Source organism: Perissodus microlepis, chromosome 23 (genome assembly GCF_051167445.1).
Source record: "Perissodus microlepis isolate ML-2025 ecotype Zambia chromosome 23, ASM5116744v1, whole genome shotgun sequence".
Classification (NCBI taxonomy): Eukaryota; Metazoa; Chordata; class Actinopteri; order Cichliformes; family Cichlidae; genus Perissodus; species Perissodus microlepis.
The window spans coordinates 29,719,111-29,743,067 of NC_140482.1; the positions used below are offsets into that span (position 1 = coordinate 29,719,111).

At 40.3% G+C, this 23,957-nt stretch overlaps 1 protein-coding gene across 1 annotated transcript; it reads left to right on the forward strand.

Moving 5' to 3' along the window:
• The first annotated feature begins 29 nt into the window (after positions 1-29).
• Positions 30-23,906, forward strand: espnla (espin like a). Its single transcript, XM_084921593.1, has 11 exons — positions 30-734; positions 2,481-2,671; positions 6,656-6,842; positions 6,925-7,107; positions 7,210-7,341; positions 18,203-18,364; positions 18,453-18,594; positions 18,748-18,920; positions 19,030-19,194; positions 20,385-21,337; positions 22,711-23,906. The coding sequence occupies exons 1-11, from the start codon at positions 441-443 to the stop codon at positions 23,240-23,242; spliced, it is 3,114 nt and encodes a 1,037-aa protein (XP_084777719.1). The 5' UTR covers positions 30-440; the 3' UTR covers positions 23,243-23,906.
• The last annotated feature ends 51 nt before the right edge of the window (positions 23,907-23,957 follow it).

The window sequence follows — 23,957 nt, forward strand, 5'->3', positions numbered from 1 at the left end:
TGATTAATTTTTAAAATAGTTGTAAAAAAATGACTCTCATTGTAATCCACCATGCCTTGGCTCGGACTTCTCCCATTACTTAAGTTTCCGTGCTGCCTCAGCTCCCCCATCTCCAGTGAAGTGTGTGTGCATGTGCCAGCATATGGTCACTGCCACACAAAGAGAGAGCAGGAGGCCACGAGTGCTGCGCCTCCACCCGTCTTTCATTACCTTTCTTTCTCACCGGCTCTGACCCCCTCCTCTCTCCCCAACAGCTATGCTGGCCAGCTGGCTCCTGCTCGAGTGTCGCTTTCCTGGCTCAGGAGGAGCCAACAAGTACACGAGGGATTTTTTTGTTATTGTGTGGGACTTTGTGCGTGTGAGATGGTGTTTTACTGGAAGGGAAAGAGCTCCAGGGAGCTTGTTCAGCCTGTGCCATAACCCACTGATAGCAGCGAGGCATGGTGCTTCATCGGACCATCCAGGCAGCTCGAGCGGGAGATCTCGCAGCCCTGAAGGAGCTCGCCTCTTCTGGTCACCTCTCTCCAGGCATCACTGATGCTCAGGGTGCTGGCCCGGTGCACCACGCAGCCAGGTGTGGACGCCTGGACTGCCTGCAGTTCCTGGTGAGCGAGCTTGGGCTGGGTGCTGATCCCCGGGCCACAAACAGGGCCACACCAGCACATGATGCTGCAGCTACTGGCAACATCCGGGAGCTGCAGTGGCTTGTGCAAGAAGGAGGCTGCAACATTGAGGTAAATATATCCACTCATAGGAATCTTGGCACAAAAAGTTAGAGAGTGAAACCCATCCTGAGAGCTTAAGGAATTAACTTGACTTCCACTGGCTTGAGTTTATTTATTAATGTATTCCTTTCACAGGTAGTTACACCTGTAAAGCCTAAACCAAGAAGTAATTGTTAGAAAATTCTTCTTCTTTTTTTTTAAACTGCAGTGTTTATTGAACCTTTTGATAAATTACATTTATTAAAAGTTTTTTGGGGGAAATCACAGTGATGATGTAGAGTTCTCAAAAACTCACTTGGCATTACAGGGTTATGATAAATTAACAAATTAATATATTGTAAATGATTAAAACATAATTTAAAGCGATATCAACTGAAGTGGAATAATGGCCGGACTGTACTAGTGTGTAATACCAATTTTTACCACAAGATAGTGGAAGTATGTCATTCTAACCTTTATTTTAGTAGGTAAGTCACTAAGTCACTTTCTGCAAAGGAAAGGAAAGGAAACCTGATAAATTAAGAGTAAGGCTAAAAAGAAGTGTCAGAAGTTGAAAGAATAGCAGCAAAGATGCAGAAACTGATAAAAAATAATAATAACAGCCATTGGAAAGACAAACTCTGCCCCCTGGTGGTGAAAGTTTTAGTTAAATTCTGTAAAAGGCGATTGCAAAATGTGAGAAATACATCATCATCTTATTCATTAAAGATTAAAATGAAGCTTTTAGTTTGGTTGGTTTAGCTTGGCCTTCCAAAATTAGGCCTGTCAGTTTGAGAGTTCTGTTTTTCAGGTATTTCAGTAAGCTAAATGTTTTCAGCATTCCACTATTCCAAATTTCAGATTTTGTTTAAAACAGAAACATGAAAGTAACAAAGGATGAAAAAGAACTGACTATGATGATTTAATTGTTAGTTGTTGTTTATTAAAGTATTACACGGTCATCAATTCATCTAAAATTTGGTTAAATGTATTTTAGAAGACGTAACATACAAGGATAGTCTGAAGGCAATAACTGAAAACTATAATTAATGGAATTAGAAGACTTTAGAATATCTGTTATATGCAAAAGAAGCAGAATAGGAATAATAAACACACATTAAAAACATACTCTTAATGACTCCACTTGGTTATTTTAGCCATTAAAATCATTATGTTCCTTGAGGGTCGAAAAATAAAGGAAAAAAAGTAATAACAGTAACAGCATAGGGAAAGAAATTAATTACAGTAGTTAAAGTAGTTTAAAAAATTCTCTAAAAGCTTAAACCTATTCTGATGTATTACTGACTGATTACATCATATGGTTTTGACTTAGCTGACATCCATTATGGTAATGTATCACATGTCCTGTAATTATGCCCAGATGGTTGCAGGAAGTATAACAGAGTAGAAGCAGAGTAAAGTTTATTTACATTGTTTTTCAAAACTGAATGTGCAAGATCGGATTTTTAAGCTTCTATTTTACTTACTGATTATTGGAAATCTCTTAGATAAGAATCTCTCCTGCAGCTTTTCGTATAAAAAACAGAAAGCGTTTACGGTTCAGTCTAAGGAGCTCGGAAAGAAAGGGACTTAGGCTACTATGACCTGGATGACTGAGAACCTGTGCACACACAATTACTCTTTACTTGTTTTATGTTACTTCATTTTTTTTAATCTGTTGCTAAAATGATAATCAAAAATCATTTACCTCCCATGAGCCTGTAGAGGAGCAGGTCTTCAGTTTTGTCCACATCAGATCTATGCGAATGTTTCCAGGATAGAGATGCTGCCGGTGCCACGGCCCTTCACCTCGCGGCTCGGTTCAGTTGTGTGGAGGTCATTAAGTGGCTGCTTTCTGTTGGTGGTGTGGCCAAGGTGGAGACAAACTGTGGAGCTGTGCCTGCTCACTACGCCGCAGCCAACGGGGACCTCACCTGTCTGAAACTGCTCATTCAGGAAGCACCTGGGTGAGTTCACGGCCCTCATTTCACTTCCTAATATTACAGGCTCTGTTTGCCTGCCTGAGGATGTTTGTACAAAGATAATCATCTGCATCCACACTTTTCAAAGCCATCCAGTGGGCCGAATTGGACCCTCCTACTACATTAATACTAACTGACTTTGCGTTTCCATTTTTCCATTTGTTTTTAGTAAGTAAGTTTAGTAAGTATTTTGTTTTTGGAAGTATGTGCAAAGAGTTGCAAGTTTGTGAAACTTCAAGTAACGCTGTTAGGAAGAAACTTAAAATGTTAAAAATTTAAAAGTTAGAAATGTTATACTTTAGAATAATTTTTGATGATACTTCTGATCTGCTTTATTTTCCATAGCACTATAGTAACTGACGGACCCAAACAAAGCATAAAAGTATCTGTATTAACTATACCTTGAGAACAAAGGAATATCATGTAAAATTCTGTATTAATATCTGTAAAAAACAGGGAATTAAACCAGCTGGCTTATAAATGCCAAACCTCTCATCTACCACCTGAGCCGCTGCTATTGGAAGTTCTTAAGCACTGATTAAATGCAAGTTTAAAAAGTGGTGTTTCAGACTCATTCTTCTATCAGGCAGGTATTAAATTTAGAAACTTTTGCTCTTTTAAAGCATTGAAAACACTACTTCTCTTTGCCACTGAGCGATCGCCACAGACCTATAAGCATACCGTCCACATAAAACGAGATTAGCGGTTATACGATGACCAGAGACCGTGGAACAACAGTCATAAAGTGAGCGAGTCCTAAGTTAAACGTTTTTCAGTTTTGAGTGATGCAGCTTCCAGTGGAAGTGAAGGATAACGCTGATTGACATGTGACAGCATTGGTTACCTTTACAACTAGAGCTTAAACTGTCCAGCATTGACCTACTGTTAACTACACAGCAACTACACAGCAATGCATGAATGATTTTCTTTATGCACAGAACTACCCATAAGGAGTCCTAACAGCACTTGGGTACAGAGCCTGAAAAAGGCAGGCGTTAGCTTGGATCATGCCTCCATTAAGAAGATAAAGTATTTGTAGACATTATGAGCAACTAATCTCAATCCGTCAAACATTTCATTTCAGTTTGTAAAGTTTCTTTTTTTTTGTCCTTGGCAGTGAAGTTATATTTTTCACTGCCCATCCACATTTATTTAACCTGCATGAAACAACACATGAAGGACACCTTAAGAACATGCTGGGTAAAGAATCTACAATGAACTTCTTCACGATGTTGTACTTTCAGATGCATGTCCGCAACATCCACAATCACATTATTTAGCAGTCTGCTGTAAGTATAGTTCTCTGAGAACTGCTGTTCTCTTTACTATAGATAAATTCTCCTTCGCATCTTTTTTTCACCTCATGATATGTTATCAGTTGAGACAAGGGTAAGACAAAGGTATTTTAGGTATATTTTTTACTGTTTCACTGCAGCCCTCGATGGCAGATTAGTTCTTGTAGAAACTTACCCTGCACTGGTGTTTAAGAGTAGGGCTGGGTATCGTCACTGATTTCTAGAATCGATTCGATTCCGATTCACAAGGTCCCGAATCGATTCGATCCATGATTCGATTCAATTTGATTCGAATCGATTCAATTTGAATCTGGGAAATTTTGCTGCTGGTTCAGTCAATATTGTTTGGAGAGAGATAAAACCTGCAGCTTCAGAATCTAGTGCAAAAAGGAGGTAAACACAAAGCGCGGACCCGCCGAAACATCAGAATCAGCGAGCTGTCAGCTTTCAGCCCCGAACGTGTCCGTGCCGTCGGGTGAGAAAGGCGACATCTCACTGATTCTGATGCGTTAGTGCGTCCACGCTTTGTGTTTACGTCTTTGTGCAGAATCCGTGTACCTGCTCTCATTTACTGTTTTAGCTGTTTGGTGGTGGTTGAAATTTTGTGAGTTGTAACCTGAGATTCTGGCGTTTCAGGCAAAATAAATTTATAATAAAAAATCGATTCAGGATTTTAATGAATCGATATCACGTTATCCAAGCTAGAATCGATATAAATCGATAATCAAAAACCAACCCCTATTTAAGAGTGATGTCCCACTTGATCTTACACTGACTCACTTCCAAACCCTTAAAAAATTCTTATCAATAAATATCTGTGTCACCATAAAACAAAGTAACAGCAAATTACTGGATAAAACGTATTATTATTATTACTACTATTGCACTGTTATTTCTCTTCAGCGTAATAAAGTTGGTGCAGAAATTCGTAGTCCCCAGATTATGACTGCAACTGCTGTTGGTCTGACTTTTCCTCTACTAACACCATGAGACCGACATTTGTTGTCTGCATCCCCACAGAATTATCCTCAAAGGTGCTGGAGGGTCAGTCCAAAACGCTTTGGTGACTTTTCTGCCATCATCTGGTCAAGTTTGATGTTTGTTTGAAGTTCAGGAGATTTTGACCAAGCTCGTGATATTGTCAGCAGCCACTCTTTACCTGCACAGTTTTATCCCTGTTCTTGAAATACTGATTTCATACAGATGCTAAAGGACAAAAGGTCAAGTATAGAAAAAAAAGTCTTTACCACGGTAAATGACAAAAATAGAATTACACATGATAACACAGGGAAACAGGTTCTAATACAAAAGTTAGTTCAGTCATCTGCGATTCTTAATGAGCATAACTTTTTCGATTATGGCATGAGGTCACATTTACAGACATCTGAGATGATTAAAGGATGTACGGTATTGGGTTGCGCTCATCAAAAGGAACAAGTAAGTAAACATAAGCACCAGCCCTCACTTCTTCCTCCAATTAAACTTTTCCATCTCCTGAACCCGAGACAGCGGCACAGATAATGGCGCGTGTGGCTCTTCCTGCCTTATCCTCTTGTTACAATAGAGTCTGACTGTAATTTGCATGATGCATGGCAGAGTTTAGAGCATCGCAAGTAACCATCAGTGACCTGTGAATAATACATGGCTACATGCTGTCCATCACGTTCGGCCTGCAGTTGTTAAAGAGCCCTGTGCACACCAGTGGAAACGCTGCTTTGAGGACCAAAAAAGGTTTAAATTAAAGAAGAAATTTCCCCTGTGACATAATTTTAACATTATTGCTCATATTAGATTTTTGCATAATTTCCACATCGATGTCCAGTGTGATGTGTATCCATAGATACACGTATGGTGTGCTCATTATTTTTGGTGTTATTTTTAATATGTTTTACCCACATTCAGCAACTAAATATTTATTTAATCATTTCCAGAATTAAAAACGTACTTCAATTATCTGTGCTTTCATATTTCATTAAGATATTGCTCTGTTAGAACACATCAGACCATGTTGGTCATGAATACCAGATCTTTCTCTCTTTACAAAAACTTTACACATTATAACAATTTCTAACTTAACTACTAACAAAACATTTTTAACAATAGCAACTAAAATGAAATAAGCAAACCTATATGTATCTTTGAACTAACTGAAACTGAACTGAAAAGAAAGGAACAATTTAAACCCAATAAAAACAAAAACAGATGAAATTATAAGCCATAAACTGTATTTAACTTGTATGTTTAATGAGAAAACGCTCACATTTAAGAAAGCTGAAACGGTACAACTCTGATATTTTAGTGGAAAAAGCACTGTAGGTTTTTTCAGGTATTTTATTAATGGATCTGAGTAACTGTGGTAACTCTAACTAATACGATACAACAAAATGATTTGTTAACCGGAACAAAAATTGGAACTAGACTTATAAAAGAGACAAAAATGAACTATTAAAATAAAAATAAATAGGATATGTCCTTAGTTTTAGTCACTGACAGTGGTTAAATTTGCTATACCAACAAACAAGAGAAGGCTTTGGTGCATATTTTTAAAGAGACTGGTTATTTCCATGGCCTGAAGTGTTGGATCTGTAGTGGAATATCTCTTTTTAACTTCTTAAATCTGCCTGTGCTCATATATTTTTTTAATGGCTAACCTCCATCACCTGTTTGTGCACAGGTGTGTGAACCACCAGACGGCTACCGGTGCTACCCCGCTGTACCTGGCCTGCCAGGAAGGGCACCTGCATGTTGTCGAGTACCTTGTGAAGGACTGCGGGGCTGATGTGCACCTGAGGGCCTATGATGGCATGACCTGCCTGCATGCTGCTGCTCACATGGGCCACCAAACTGTGGCGTTGTGGCTGGTCAGTGAAGAAGCATAAATCTATGAAGCTGTTTTTTACATTTGATGCTTTCTTTGATCCATATATAATGAACTCTGAACAGGTGACCTGCACTGATATCAACCTGTCCTGTCAGGACATAGATGGAGCGACTGCTCTTCACTTTGCTGCCAGCAGGGGACACTATTGCATCTTGGAGAAGCTACTACACATGGGTTCAAAGGTCATGAAAGATTACTGGGGAGGGACCCCACTTCATGATGCTGCAGAGAATGGAGAGCTGGAGGTCAGAGCTAACTTTTTTCCACATTTTTTATATCTTATGTTTTGTGTTATGCCTGAATAAACTCAATTGTATTAATAAAACTTGTCTCGTTTGATCTCTCAGTGCTGTAAGATTCTGCTGGCCCATCAAGCCAACCCCTCAGATCAAGATATTGATGGGTTCACAGCAGCAGATTTGGCAGAGTACAACGGACACGCTGAATGTGCCAGATATCTCCGTGCCATGGAGAGAAACGTAAGATGTTTGTCACCTGCAGTATATTTTATTTTGCACGTTTTCCCTTGTTTGTTTCCTCTCTTTGTGTCGTGGCACAGCTGTTTGCCTTGGCATGAAAATCAAAGCTCGAGTACGGTCAAACATCTGGAAGATCTTGGAAGCTCAGTGAATCATTTTCTTAATTTGTAACATGTATTTCATTCAGGTCAAGCCTATCATTCTCCTGAGCTGTTCTCTTCCACTCAACCTGATTACATTGCTCTCAGTTCAAGAGGTCTGAGAAAGTGGAGGATGAAGGCTTTAGGGCATTACAGGAGATGATGGCGTGAGTACTGTGGCCGGGGGAGGGGGTGGGGGGGGTGGGGGTGGGGGGGTATTCTTCTTTCTCTGTTTTCCACAGATGAGTCTGTCAGGCTAGCTCTTTTGGTTCGTGTGGAATGCACAGCACTCCTTAATGCGATTGATCAATATTTTAGAACTGACACCTTGTTTTTGCTGGTGTTGCCTGTTCAAGTCAGATGTCACTGCAGGAAGCACTTACCTGCATTAGGGTTAATCAACTCAGAATACTTTGATGTAAGTCATTCCTCCTGACATGCACAGAATCAGGTGATTTTTTTCAAATAACTTTAGTATATTTCATGAAGACAAGAACAATTTGAGTTACTGACTCATAACGTCACATGAGTAGGCTGAAATTTCATAGCTTTTAATTTGCATTCTGTAATTCACAATTCATTTTAATTCAGTTTTATTTATACAGTGCCAAATCACAACAACACTTGCCCCAAGGTTCTTTATATTGTACGGTATATATATAATATAAATATATAATAACAGAAAGAAAAAAAGAGAAAACTAAACAATTATATGACCTCCTAGGAGCAAGTGCTTTGGTGACAGTGAGAAGGGAAAAAACTCCCTTTTAACAAGAAGAAATTTCCAGCAGAACCAGGCTCAGAGCAGGGTGGCTATCTGCTATGACTGGTTTGGGTGAGGGGAGGAAGACAGGACAAAAACACGCTGTGGAAGAAAGCTTAAGAAGATCCTTTGTAACCTTTACTAAAGCTGTTTCTTTACTGTGGAGAGCTCTGAAACCTGAATGAAAGTTCTCAAATAAGAAAGGACAGAGCATATCCATTTGAAGTGCTGCTTAAACCGAATCCAAATCAATTTTAGACCCACTCTTAAGTGTCAAAAGTGTCTGAAATCGAGATCTCGTCTTCTTCTATAACCAGTTCTGAACATCAGTATGATAGGATCTTATCATAGTTTGAGTAAACTCCACTAATTTGATGTCTGTGAATTAGAGAAACAGAAAAAAAGTTTGTACTCAGGATGTTTGATGTGATTTCAGATAATTCAGTGAAACCTTGAATGGTCGCATCACCTTCTGGGACAGGTGGGGACCACTCTGTCAGCAGACTTGTTGAACGTTAAAGCCTCACAGCTGTCCACCTGCAGCCTGCTGTAGTTGTTTTCCATCACCACTCCTCACTTGCTGCCTATAACGCAGGCTACACAGGGACGCACACAGAGTAACCAAAGCTGTCGGCCAATAGGATCCATGAATAAGTCAGCGGAGAAGAGCAGCACTCATACATGAAGAGGATGATGATAGGGAAGTAGTGAGGCGTGACTGCCGAGCTCCTCTTAAGAAATAATCCTCCCATGAACAAAGGGAAGCTAATTAGCGCAGGGCTGCTGTGGCGTCCGACGCAGCCCGAGCCACCGCTAACTAAGGGCCTATCAGTTACTTCTCTCCAGCGGCTCAGGTGGAGGGCCCGCGGGTGAAAATGCTGAGCTCGTTATGGGATCCACAAGCTTAAGTTTCAGCGTTTTCACCATTCTGATGCCTGGAGCCGGCAACTCTATCCCTTTGTGGAGCTGGAGAGCAGGATGTCATTGGCATCAAACACACATTTGACTGTCAGTCATGTTTTTTTCCAAGAGGCTTGGAAGTGCTATAATTGTCACCTCTGGATGCTGTGTAATGATGGTAGCAGACTGAATGGTATATCGTGTTTCTTGGCACTTTATGAATTGGATACACTAACAGAGACTCAGTGTGAAGTAAAAGGTCATCTGACAGACAACCGACCAAACAGTCACTCGATTTAAATCTTTATAACATTTACAGGATAGAATATGTAATGATTTAAATCCAGCTGTGCCAGAGACAAGGTGTGCAGGTAGACGTGCCTTAATTACATTTCTGGAGGTGTTTCACGTTTGTAACGTAGATCGCGGGTTTCATCGGTTCTTAAGTGTCAGTCGGATAATCTCATTTCCGAGAAGTGACCTGAATGTAGCGGGACAGTGACCGCTGCAGATCTGGACTCGCTGCCATGTTTGGATCACTCACAGCGAGGTCAGACTCGTTCAGCGCTGTCATCTACTCTTCCCTCATCTCGCATCTCAGCAACAGCTGCAATCAAATAAACAGTGTGCGGTGTGAGGTTTACTTCACACACGCGCGTGCGCACACACACACACAGAGCGATCAGGCCAAAGATACTGGTGTTTGAGATTTTTGTTATTTTTTAGAAATCTTGGAAAGAGCATTCATCAGTCATCACTTTGGTTTTTAAGACACACGTCTAAAGTTTTACATTTCTTTTGAAAAATAAAACACATGTAATCTAATAACTTTAAAGAGAATTTAATGAATTTTGTTGGGCTTATCACATTTTCAGAAAACAAAACCTTTATCCTCTTGCACAACGGAGCTGTGAGTCTGTCCGACTCAGAATGTTTGGGTGCAAAATGTGATATTTATTAGGAAACTAGTGCAGAGATATTTTACAGCTCTATAAAATATGGACTATATGGACAAAGTGCTGAACAAATTTAACCTACCGGAGCAGCTCAGTCATGGAAGTACATGCAACGAAGCTCCTGGTGCACAGTTTTTGTTCTGATGTTAATGCCAGAGATAGTTTGGAGCACTGCAGTTACTAAATCTCACACCTCGCTCTGTGACTCACATGGTCTGACACTTCATGGCTGAACTGCTATGGTTCTTATTTGTAAAGCCAGAGTACATTACCAGGTGCTTCATTTTATACATCAATGGGCTAAAGAGGTGTGGCCCAATACCTTTTGTCAGTATATAGTGTATCACTCATTATATCCTGTGTATCATGACTTTCTTTTGCTATTATATATCTGGTTTTAGACTGCAAAAAAATTTTGAACCCTGAATTTATTTTTCAGTTTTATGTGCGCTTTCATATACGCTATAAAAGGTGCTGTATGGGACATTTTGCTGGCTAGTTTTGGGTCCACGGGTGCCTTCAGAGCAGTGGTTCTCAAAGTTTGGAGGGCCTGATACCCCTTAGAGAAGGACGGCATCATAGTGCCGGAGTGTAAAATATTGTTGTTTTGTTATATCCCTTTTTTGACTATGAGATCGATATGATTGGTCCGTCACTCCCAACTTCTTTCAGTGTGATTGGTTACTGTTTTAACTAAGTCGTATCTTTGAACCCAATTTAAAGTGAGAGAAAGAAAAACGCAACATTAAGTCGAAAAAAGGCAAAACCAATTCCAATTAGAAGTTCTATAAACTGCATCAGTTTTATGTCTGTGATGTAAGGAACAGAAATAAGCATCGGTATCCTGGATGTTCTTCAAACTTCAAACATACATTTTTGAGTAAACTTCTATATATGGTGTCGTATTGTGATGACCAAGTTACAGCATATGAAAGGTCGAATTTTTTCCCTACATTTTGATACCATGTTCACCTTCTAGCTGCGATTCCTTCTGAGTCAAAATAATTTTCTAATGGAGTCATATCTGTGTTCACGTGTGATACTTTGAATATAATGAAGCTGTTGTACAGAGGAAAGTCGGCTGAGTCTGAGGGGTTCGGGTGGGAGCGTTCTTGATTGATGAATGAGCTCTTCTATTCAATCGTCCCAGGTGGAAAACAAAATCACCTGATTACCCACGCGCATGTCTCTGCTCCAGGTGCTTTGACAAGTCTTCCGCTGATACCTCCCTGCGTGTAACAGCATGACCGCTGGTTTGTCAATGCATTAGTGACATTACCGGCCATCCTATCCGGTCCCTCAATTATTAACAGCATTCTCCGATCAGAGTTTATTGTTTATTACCTGGCGGCCCTTGGCCACTGTTAAGAGACGCTGATGATGGTGTCAAACAAGTGGACGGTGATCTTAAGATAGCACGCCCCAATACCTGGCTGCACAAGTCGGTGTCAGTCATACCACGAAGTGTGCGCTGAGAGAACTGCTCGAGGTCAAGGTCGGTGAGCTTCAGTTTGGTCTGTTTGTCAAAGTGCAATCGTTTTTTTTATTGTGCTCATGTGATTTTGTTTGTGCATGTAAACTGTATGAGTGGTGATCTTTAATGTTATGTGCTTCTGTCTATGTTGCTCTGTGCCAGGAACTACAGTTGAAAAGCCTCTGTAGTTAAATTTGGGCACATTTACACGATGGACCCAAGTGCTCGTTAATTAATGAGCATTGTCCTTCAACATATTATAAGCTCTCTTTCTTGTTTTTATACTCGCGCCTTATTTTTCTTTGAGCTGAAGAAAGTGAGCGGACAGGCTGAGTAATTACTTTTGTGAAATGAATGGAAAGTTTTGTATGTTCCGTTTGAGAGGCCCGAACTGGCAGATGTTTTGGCAGCATTTCACCTATTTTCTGATCAGTTATAGCCTGTTATGGTTAGGCATGAGTAACGCTCCAGGCTCATGACCTTACTTTATTTTGTCATTGTTGATTTTTGCAAATTGGATGTGTTTTCTTTAATCTTGCAGTTTCCAGACATGTCCAATAGTAGTTACAATATTTCACTAAGTAGACAAATACTTTCAGTTATTACTTTTGTAGCTGCAGCAGATGCAAAAAAAAATTAAAAAAATGCTGTAGATGTTCCCAAAAACAGCATATCTGTCAGTTGGTAGTCTCGCAAGCATTTACCTCCATGGAGGAAACCTGAGAGTATATTGCCATGTGAGTGGACATGTATTTACACTATAGCGGTCTGTGTATAATGTGCAGCCGCTGTATACATTCCCTGTTGCAGTTTATCACTGTGAATATTTCACGTGGAAGCAGGTTGTTTGAATGATTGATTCCAGAGTGCAGAATTACAAGACATGTTTCTTAAACACAAACTGTGTTTCTGAAATAATTAAACTCTCCCGTGGTTCGACCCACAGGGACCGCAGATTACTGGAGCTGCATGTCTGACAATGAGACAGCATTGAGTAGCTGTTTCTTAACTCCCTGGCTCCTAATCTGTAGCGATCAGAGCCTTTGTGGTCTTCGACAGAAAGGAGAGCAGATCCAGGCCAAAAGCAGGGTTAGGCTATCTGAATATGCGTGGCAGTAGTGATGGGGGAGTGATGAAAACCAAATGCTCTCTGGCCACTGCATCTAATTAAACACACACATGCAGGGTTCATCGTAGTTTTTAGGACACTGAACTGTTACGAAAAAGGTCACAAAGGAATCGGGCTCCCCCTTCCCATTTCCCAGCCCGCTTGTTGTTTATCTATTTATGGATTGCACAACTTCTGGGAAGATTATTCCTCCGCCCGAGCTTTGTCACAGCATATTTCGTGTTGCTCGACATCAAAGTGCCGCGTGAGAGGAAATGGCACGGACCACCTCATGGACGTAAAGCACAACAGCGTGCAGCAGCATATTAGGCCTGCCTTTGAAGTTTTGGCTACTAATAATGTCCTCTGAGAGGTGAATTTGATATGTATTCTGTATGGAGGGCATTAGGACAATGCAGGTTCATTAAAGGCGACCTAAATGCTTCCATACATCCGACAGCCTGCCTGGAGCGGTGTGAAATGCTGCCACCTATTCAGCCGTGCATGTGCTTGTTTTCTTCTTTGGTTTGGTTTGGTCTTCAGGCTGTGAAATGTTTCATGTGCTCATTTGTACATCATAATCAGAAACTTCCTTTTTTATTCTAATTAAAAACCTAGCAGACTTATATCCTTGATAGCCTGTAAAAAAACAACAAACAAAAAAAACAAAAAAAAAACAACCATATTTAACCTAAAACAACTGACACTTTTGACACTTTCTGGCACAGAACCTGCTCCCATATTGAAATCATCTCGTGTGACTGATTACACTGCCTGAATCTACATTTTTATTACTTTAAAGGCTCCTAAAACCTGCTGTAGTCTGGGATTTCCTGTTTGTGCCTAAACTTGACATATTTACCTCTTAAGCGGTATGTATTACAATATGGACAAAAGTATTGAGCCACGCCTCTTAATCTTTGAATCCAGTCGCATTGCCACAGGTGTATAAAATCAAGCACGCAGCCATCCAATCTGCCTGTACAAACATTTGGATCATTGTAAAGAGCTCACTGAATTCAAGCATGGTGCTGTAATTGTGCTGAGGCACATAGAGGGTAAAAGTTGCCAGTGCTCTTCTGACTCAATAACTGCAGAGCTCCAGACTTCCAAACCTCCTCTGGCATTAATGTCAGCATAAAAACAGTGTACAAAGAGCTCCTGCAGGGGTAATGGAGGTGATGTAGCATAGGTCCCCAGTACTTTTGTCCATATAGTGTATGATTTAAGAACAAATTGAAAGGGGAAAAGATGATTTTCAGGTGTGTTTTTTCTATCTACAAATGATGAGTGGAAACTGTTGTAAATGTAAGATTTGACTTTACTAACAAAGAAATGAAATTATGTCCTCTCTGTGGTTGGTTTGATGTACTCCTGTAAATTAAGATTAAAGACTACAGTCGTACTTTACACACAACTATCACACAGAAGTAATAACAAAAGCAGTCTGAGACTGCATAGCTTCCCTCCACATCATGGATGAATCGAGTCCCTGGATCCAGTTGGTGTCATTTTGTTGTGAACATCAAGGCCATTTCCCCCAGCTTTTCCTCTTTCAGTTTAAGATATACTTTTATCTATCTTAAAAGTTAAGAAATTACAAAAAAAGAACCTAAAACAAAATAAAATAACATCCTTTTTAACAGTTTTTCCAGTTCAGGGGGCTCAGTGTACACACAGGGTCAAGTGTAGAGGACAGTCCCCACTAAAATGTATATGTTGGTACGTGTTTGTGAAGATATGATGCAGAAAGTACAATTTTGCCTCATTTCGCAATATTAAAAAAATCCTTGCAAAAATTCCTGAATCGAGATCAACTCCAAAAGTGAATTACTTCTAAGTTGGGCAAAGCTCCATTTCTATTAAAGTTCTCATGCAAAAGTTCTGTGTGTAACTTTTTAAGTCAGGCAATCTGAACCAATCACATAACCTCCTTGATGGAGATCTCTTTTCATCTGTTTCTGTGGTGTTCGCTCAAACGAAATCTTACTCCATAATGAGGTCACACGTAACTAGACAAACCAGGCTCGTTGCATGAAAAGCACTTGTGACGTCGTGCAACGGCCACCAAACTGCAGTTCAGTGTGATGGTGGGAAACCTGCAGCAGTTCAGGTGAGGTGAAGAGAGAAGTGTCTGAAAATGGATCATATTACAGCAGGCGTGATGTCACCTGATTTAGATGACAGGAAAGATATAACGCAGTAAGCACTTCTTTGATCCTCATCATTTTCTAAGACAAAAATGTGAGTGTTTAAAATAGAACTCTGACTGAGCACGTGTCTTATTTTATTAACATTAACATCAGTCATTTCAAATTAATACTAATCAAACGCCGTATGTATCTCGGTTTTTTAAAAAGTAGGAAAATAATTTCAATCAAAGGCCGCTGTTGTCATTCATGGAGTCTGGGCAGTGGCAGATGTCAAATGGCTGCAAAAGTCAACCTTTTTTAGTTTAAACCTGAGAGTAACATAGCTGAAGAGGTAAATAAAATGTACATAAACAATTGTTTGCTGTAAAGAAGTCAGCATGTGGATCAAATGTTCATTTTTACAGTGTCCAATAATTGTATTTTCACATGATAGCATCAATAACCAGCATATAGTCCTCCTCTCCTTTTTTTATTCAAGTCAGTTTCATGCTCACACGTGTAAGCATGGTTCATAATTACGGGCTCAATATGTCACACAGTGGAAATTTGTGTTTTTATGTTTTATCAATCTGTGTATTGGTACATAGTGTTGATTTTATTGTGATATTTATATTGCATGTTTGTTTATTGATATTTATATTGCATGGTTTTATCCTCATATTTATATGAGGTCTGCGATAGGAGCCTCCTCCCTGGTCTGCTGCTGGCGAGTTTTACAATACCGGAAGAGAAGTTCCTCTCCTGTCTCTTTCAGATAAGGACCATTCGCCCATGTGTGGCTGGACTGTGGGATTATGGGACTGTGGGAGGGTAATTTTAGCATATGGAAAACATTTTTTAGCCTTGTTTTAATAGTGTATAGTATGTATACAGACGTGGTGGTGAAGATTTAGGTCCACCTGTTTAGCGGTTACAAATACAATGGCCAGCGTACAGCTGCGTACAGCTGCATCCAGCCGAATAGCTACATCGTTCTTAGCTGGAGACGCTGATTGACTGGTGCTTCCTCTGTGATCAGGGTCAGAACTTTTGGGTCATTTTCAGAGCTGATACTTTATTGCTTAGCTAGAGAGCATCTATGTTTTCCTGTCTTTCACAATTCTTAAAGCATTTTCACTCAATATCTAAGGGCGTTTGCATGGCTCATGGGAGAAAATTATCGTCACGGTGTTTAGCTTTAGTCATTGCCTATAACCAGCAGCATTTATGAGCCATAAATAAGTAAATCAAATACATCAGGAGGGAAGTGCCGAAAACACAGCTGCAGCTCTTTTGGAAGTTTCCCGCTCCTTTCCCCTCTTATCGACAGTAAAGCTGAACAATATTGCTTCACTTGTTTCCTTTTGATGGGAAATTACAACCAAAAGCAGCGCAGTGTGCTCTTTTCTTTTTTTTTTTTCATTATTCAGAAACTGTGAGCCGTTTGAAATGACGACAGCTCTGGAAACCATTGCACACACAAAGGAATGGAGGCTGTCCTGAGTCAAAACATGCATTAAACATTTAGGGATTTTAAAATCATGAAAAAGTGTGCTTCAGCTGAAAAGAAATTTGGAGCATATTAAGGCCAGCAAGTTGTAATATTCAGGGTTCATTTGACCTGTAAGTAATGTATAATTCCATTGATAGCACTGTCAAGCTAAAAATCACAAAGGCTTCACAACAAAATGCAAAAAAGTTACCCAAAAGCAAGTTTTAAAAGTTTTTAAAAGAAACAGCTGAGTCCTCAGGCTCAGACGGAGAGAGGTTCAGAGTCTAGGGGTCACTGTTGCAAAAGCTCGGTTTCCTTTAATTATTAGCTGGCAGGCCGTAATCACCTGATCCTAGGGACCTGCTGGTGATGTATGGATGTAACGGTTATCTGATAACCAGAATCTTAAAATAAATCCTAAAGTCAGTGGAAAACCAGTGCTGCAGAATTAACCATGGTGTGACATGTGAACAGCGAGAACTGCACGAGGTAACGGTAACGATGGGTCATTTCAAATCCTAGCAATCCAATTGCAATGAAATGAAGGCATGAATAACAATCCCCAATTCAGAGCATAACACAATAGACCTCAACTTGGCAAGCAAGGTAAAAGCTGAAACAGCAGTCACACCAAGCTTCCTGATCCTGTTTAGCAAAAGTAGCAAGGGGAACTAGAATTTGCATTACAGTTTTTAATAGAATCAAAGCACGTATGTAAGATGTGTGACTGGGGCTTAAATGAGATACAAAACTGGATGCCATATGTGTAGCAGTGATAAGAAATGTCTTTAACAGTAATCAAAATCTGCTGAAGAGGGAGCAGCAGAAACAATAAAGTCCCCAAACAGGAGCCTTGCGGCACACCATAGGCAAAGGAAGTGAAGAGGACCTGGACTTAGAAACAGCCACAGAAAAGGAGCATTCAGAAAATTTGAAGAAAGATCAGATGTAAATAGTGGGGCAGCACGGTGACACAGTGGTTAGCACGGTGGCACAGTGCTAACCACAGTGCCACAGTGCTAACCACTGTGCCCGCACAGCAAGAAGGTCCTGAGTTCAATTCCACCATCAGGCTGGGGTCTTTCTGTGTGGACTTTGCATGTTCTTCCCGTGTTTGCGTGGGTTCCCTCCGGGTACTCCGGCTTCCTCCCACCGTCCAAAGACATGCAGCTTGTGGGGATAGGTTAATTGGATAATCCAAATTGCTACTAGGTGTGAATGTGAGTGTGAATGGTTGTCTGTCCCTATGTGTTGGCCCTGCCACAGACTGGCGACCTGTCCAGGGTGTACCCCGCCTCTCGCGCTATGACAGCTGGGATAGGCTCCAGCGACCCCCGCGACCCTGATAAGGATAAGCGGAAGCGGATGGATGGATGGATCAGATGTAAATAAAACATCTTGCAAATGAGAATCATTTTGTGGTTTGTGACATATCTTCCAAGTATGAAATAATTGTACAAAAGCAGCTAAAGGAAGCTGCAGTTCTGTAAGTGCAAGTATAAGGACAAACAAGTATTTGTAAAGTTTGTGCATCATTCTGCTTCCTTGTTGAAGGAACTTTTTTTTTATTATAGTAACCCGTATATTGAAGTTTGTAGATTGCTGTGTTTGGACCAAGAGGAGCGGTTAATTTTCGTTTGTTTTTGGTGTTTGTTGTCGTATTTCTGTTTGTTTGTTTGTTTGTTTTGCTTTTTTGAATTATGAATAAATTTTAAAAAATAATTTATTCAAACTGAATATAGGAGATGCTTCTTTATTATTCCACGTTTTTTTCCTTTTTTTAATCCTTATTACCTCTTTTTGTCACACTCTGTTTCCATGTTTTCCAAGGTGATTTTAATTATAGTGCAGTACAGTGCAGTAAAGTCTTATTCTAAATATTTTAAATGTTTGCAGGCCTACAGTGTAGATAAGCCCATTGAGGTTCACACTCCAGCAGAAGAGGTGAAAGTAAAGCCAGCCCTGGTGTTGCCGCACAGCAGGGAAGACTACTACGGGAGCCTGAGTGACACATGCACAGACAGTCACAGCAGTAACTCACACATGGACAGTTTAAAGGTAATCGCAGTTTAGTTTTTATGATGCTTTCTGTTTTTTTGTGGTTTCTTAGAGCACGCCAGTGAGTCCTTTTATTTGTTTACAATAGCAGCCTGAGAATGAGGAGTCTCCACAAGCAAGATGCCCTCAGTCCCTGCTTGCACCTTCTTTACCTTCTGGTTCATCTACACCTGCCCAGCCTCAGAGGACTGCCGTCAGTAGAATAGAGCAGGTTGAAATCGCAACATCTGGTGAGAGAAACATCTGTGGAGCTTATTTAATTGCTCTTATTGCAAAGCAAGGCAAAAATTTATTGCACAATTTCATGGTAACAGTAAGTCATTTCAAATATTAATCTGCTTTAAAATGACTGGGAAAATGACTGCTCATGACTTGTACTGCAGTTATTAGATGTTTCAAGCAACCCAAGGCCGCTGGGAGTGAGAGAACTGTCTGTACTGATAAGACAATGTTGCCTGATGCAAACCTCCTGGCTGAAAGAAAACTTCTTGGCGACATGAAGTCCATTAAATCTTTGAAACAGTCAGGAATATCAGGAGTTTTCACTGGACAAGCGGTAAGTATTCTAGGCTTCCTTATTTTAAATATCCTGCCGTCAGATTCACTTCCTTTCTTTGGATAAAAAGCTGATAGCTAGAACACTGCCGCTTCATGTATCTCTGAAGAATAAGATGGTGGTCCTACCTACTGAGGAGGCCAACCTGTCAGACATTGATTATCTGGTGCCCACCCATGATGAGAGAGGCCGTCCCATAGCAGAATGGAAGAGGCAAGTCATGGTGAGACAGCTGCAGGCCAGGCTGCTGGATGAGGAGGATCAGAGGAGAAAGGTAATGTTGTCTGAGAGATGAATTAGGGCACAATTTAGTACTTTCAATCAAGAAGTCATTGCGTACAAATCGGATCTTCAAGGTGCTTTTCATGTAGGACTAAATCAGAGAATTTCGGGAGTAAACCAAGATCAATGTGACTTTTTAGACTAGCAGTTCCAGAGAAAAGGGAAATGAGCATGATTGCCATTTAATTGTTGGCTTTTAAGTAGAAACAAAATTCTGTAGCCCCAATCCAACCTTTTAAAATTTATCAAACAGTTAGTCGATAACACTTTAGTGTATGTCCTGTATTTAAAAAGTGTCAGTTTTTGCTTCTAATGGTACTTCTAAGCCCTTTTAGATTATACAGAATGCAACTGCATGCAAAACAGTCATTATGTTGTGTGGATCTTTACGTATTAGATTCTTTATAAAATCCTTTGTGTTATAGGTTGGTATAAGTTGTGTTTAATGTTTCAGCTTCTGTAACAGGAAGCAACCCAACCGTTGGGTTACACTTGTAGGTACTCGTGCACACACTTTCCCCATTTCTTTTACATTTAAATCCCAAAGGCAAAGGCCTTTCTGGTTTCTTGGAATAGTCATTTAAAAATTAACAAATATTTGGGAAAATATTTGGAGTGTTTCTTGGAAAAGATGGAGCACATAAAATTAATAACTTCATCGACAGACAACTTTGAATTTACGCCTGCTGGCTGAGCAAAAGAAGCTATCTCCACTTCTGGGTGGAGAAAGCTTTATTTTCTCGCATTAAAGACAAAACGGCTTTTAGTCAAGAAATGACCACCACAATAATCCATAATAATCAACCGTAGTAAGGTCTGCTATTTGAGGTAAAGCCTAATTTAAACAAAACCTCCCCTAAACAAATGGTTACAGTCTAAACATAATGAGAAAAGCAAAAATTGCAGCTCTTTCTTTGTGTTGCTTCTCTAAATCTGAATTACTGAAAATCTGAAAAACACTTGGAAATTCAGTCCCCATTTACTTTTAATTGCTCATAACAAATCACTGAACACATAGCACATTCTGAGTCAAGTCATATTTCTGAGGTTTGGATGAGGTCTGTGTTGCAGTTTTAATGTATCATTACTCTTTTTCTTGCATGCCAAAATCCTCTGAAATGTTTAAAAAATGTAAAAATTACATCCTGCGTGTTTATCTGGTGTTTGCCTCTTCTTTTACAGGAAAACGGGAACAGATTTGCCAAAGTCAGCTGGAGGTACTCCCAAGCCCACAATGCCATCCTGGGGCCCTCTGGTGAGCTGCTGACTGAGGGTGATCTCATCTATCTGGAGCAGCAGATTGCCAACGTCTCCATGCAGAGGAACTGTGAAGGTTACGAGTTGGAGTTGGCTCGTCTAGCTGAGGAGCTCAGGCACATCCTGCCGGCCCCCATAGTGAACATCACCGTCAACACGCAGTTTGGGAACTTCACAAATCAAGTTCCCTTACCTGTGTGGTGCGGCCGTATCTCAGGGATCGTAAAGAGCATGTCTCTACTCATGACCAACCTGACGGACCAGCCCTACTGCAAGATGCCCAATACAGAGCTTATCACAGTGTTTTCTCAGACGTCAGACAGAAAGAACTCCACTAGGGGACGCAGGGAGATGATCGAGAATGAAATCCATCAGTTTGGAGTGTCTGTGAGGACTCTGAAGTCAAATTTTGAAACGCAGAACTTGTCGTTGTTAGCTGAACCTTCAGAAGCCCACATGTTAACCTCTTCCACGCAGTTTGAGGCCCCAGAGTCAGGAAAGCAGGTTAAAGGGCTGAATCCAGCTGCAGAAATAGATCAAAACAGTGACTCTGGTATTGACTATGATACAAATGTTCCTGATGTTCAAGAGACCATTAGTCTCAGAAAGGAGAGGATAGTTGTTCTGTTTTTAGGCCACTGGAAGAAATCTGCTTACACTGTGGCATTGAAGAGCAAGGATGCAGCAGAGAGGAAGATAAGTGGAGGAAACCCAGACATGGGTGACAGATCTGGTCGTAGGAGTAGCATCGAGAGTGCTCAGTCAGAGATGATGAACAGTTCCCTGGGACACTTCTTCAAGCAAAGAAGTGCTGTCAACAAGATGCTGGGAAACTGGAGAAATATGATTTCCAGTGTCCCTTCAAGGCAGATAAGAAGGTAGGATGGGGTGACTTTTCCTTCCTATTAAAAACTGAAACTGTTCACATCTTTAAGTAACTTAAATCAGAGATTTGCGTGGATGTTTGTGTGTCAGATCATATTGTAATTTTTAGGACACCTCACATCAGAATCATGGAGTTAAGAACAATATCTGTTTTCTTTTAATGCATATATGCTGTTCCTCCATAGTAGACGTTTATATATTTACCCAACATGCGAAAGGTCACTGGTTTGAGATCAGGAGGAAACACAAATACCTTTAGGGTTGCGGGTTGCATCGTCAAGATTTGCCAACTCAAATTATCTGTAAATTATCTGTGGTGACCCCTTGTAAATAAGGGATCAGCTGTAAGAAGCCTTATACTGTATAAAAGATACACGAGAAGTGTGGTTAACGCTCAAGCAACCAAGCTATTTTAGCAACTAGAATCACAGAGGGGTTCATTATAACCCTATTATACTTTATATAGCAAAGTATAATGTGTGTGTGGGGGGGGTAATTCTGTCTTGGGCAGGCCTGGGAACGAAGCTCGAGAGAGAACACCAAATGGCCAAAGAGGCAAAATGGGCCAGCCTTCTTGTGGGCTCACAGCTGCAAGAGATACCATAGGGGTTGGGTGCAATGTGTTTTGAGTGGCATTCAAGGGCGGAGGCCCTGGTGGAGGCCCTAGCGGTGGCCCTGGTGGTCTGTTCCTGGCTGTTTGATTCTGTCTGTTGAAACTAGCTCTTAGGACATGGATTGTCACCTCTCTGATGGGAAAGGAGTCTGATACATTGGGGTTTTCCCAACTGAGCTTGGAGAAGGCGGTCAAACATATCCCTTGGAGGTTCTTCCCTTTTCAGGGTTCTTCAGATGCATGGCCCCATTGCTGGCGATAAGTCTGACTCATTTCCGTTGGGTGTTGGACTTTGCTAGGGATGCCCTTTGACACAATTTTGGAGTGATTCTCCCTGACCTGGAAATGTCTCACTGATTGCCTGGATAAGCTGGAGAAGGTAGCTGGGGAGAGGGTGGTCTGGGGCTTATGTTCCCATCCCTTCCCCTGTCTCGACTTAAACTAAATTTAAGCCTGAAACCAAATAAAAAATATTTTCAACATAAATACCAAATATCAGGCTTGGATTCTGCCTTTTTTTTTATTTATAGGACAGTAAATCAGAATTAGAATACCTTATTAATCACTAAGCAAATTATGTCAATACGTGTCTATAAGTTTTGTACCAGTACTCAGAAAATACATTTATATTAATGCTACATAATTACATAATTTTGGGCTTGGTAAACTATGGACATATGGTATCTCCTTGTTCATGCTTGGTGAATGACATAGTCAAATACATTGTTGTGTAACCTGCAGTGTTATCAACAGGCTCCACAGGCAGAAAGCCCTCTACTCACCAGAGCAGTTCTTACCCCGTCTGGATGGTGTTCCTGTAGAGTATGACAACCTGACCCTAGATCTCTTCATGCTGGGCTACTTTCACATCTTGGAGCTGGACCTGCCAGTCGATGAACGGAAAATGAGGCATCTTCTGTGCTTTGAGGTATTTGACCATGTGGGGAGCTTCCCCTGGGAGATGGTCAGGGACTTTCATAAGGCCGTCATTCAGGACATTGAGGCTGGGAACCGTGAGTGGAAGGACGGCTTCGAGGACATTAAAGTAAAGTTCTTTGGGAATACCTTGAGTCAGCCTGAATGCTCTACAGAAACAGTAAAACACAGCCTCCCAGAGGTTAGACAGGTCCCTAAAGTCATTGTGCAGACGCCTACGCCAGATGAGGGGACACTCTACACTGGAACTGACATTTCCAGTTTTAGTAATGAAGAAATTTGTAAATATATTGACCGTAGTTTTGCTTTTTGGAAAGAGAAGGAGGCAGAGATTTTTGATTTCGAGTAGTCACTTGTGTCATATTTTTAGATAACATCGGGGCTGGCTATCAAACTAATTAATGAACTAAACATTTCCATCATCAGTTATGAAGTAAAGTTGGCACAGATATCTTAAATCTAATTGTCGGAAGTCTTGTTTACTTAATGTTTCATCGTAAAGTTCTTTGTCTGAATTATAATTTTGTTTTTTTTGTTTTTTACTGTTTATAAAAAATATATATGCTTTTAAGAGTAGAATATTTAGGTACTGTGGTAATAGTATTGAAACTTGGTCAAATAATTGTCAATATCATCAAGTTTCAGACGATACCCAGCCCTGTTAAAAAAGAGTGCTAAAAGTGTTTTTGTTCAGTTCTTTGTTAAGAGAGCATTTTGTGGTAAATATTTGCAACAAAGCCTCAGAGTGATCCATGATCTGAGAGAAACCAATTCTGACATTCTTACAAATAAATCTTAACATAGAGCTCAATTGATTTTCATTGTTTTCATATTCATTTCACTGATCTTATCCTTCATTACAAATCTTACTTTTTAAATGGGTTTTTCTTGTTTCTGAGACTCATAAAAACATGGACCTGGAATCTCCTAGAACAGCTTTGAAAAGTTCTTACTTACCATGTTTTGAGCCTTGGTGATAATAATAATAATAATGGATTGGATTTATATAGCGCTTTTCAAGGCACTTTACAATGCCACTATTCATTCACTCTCGCATTCACACA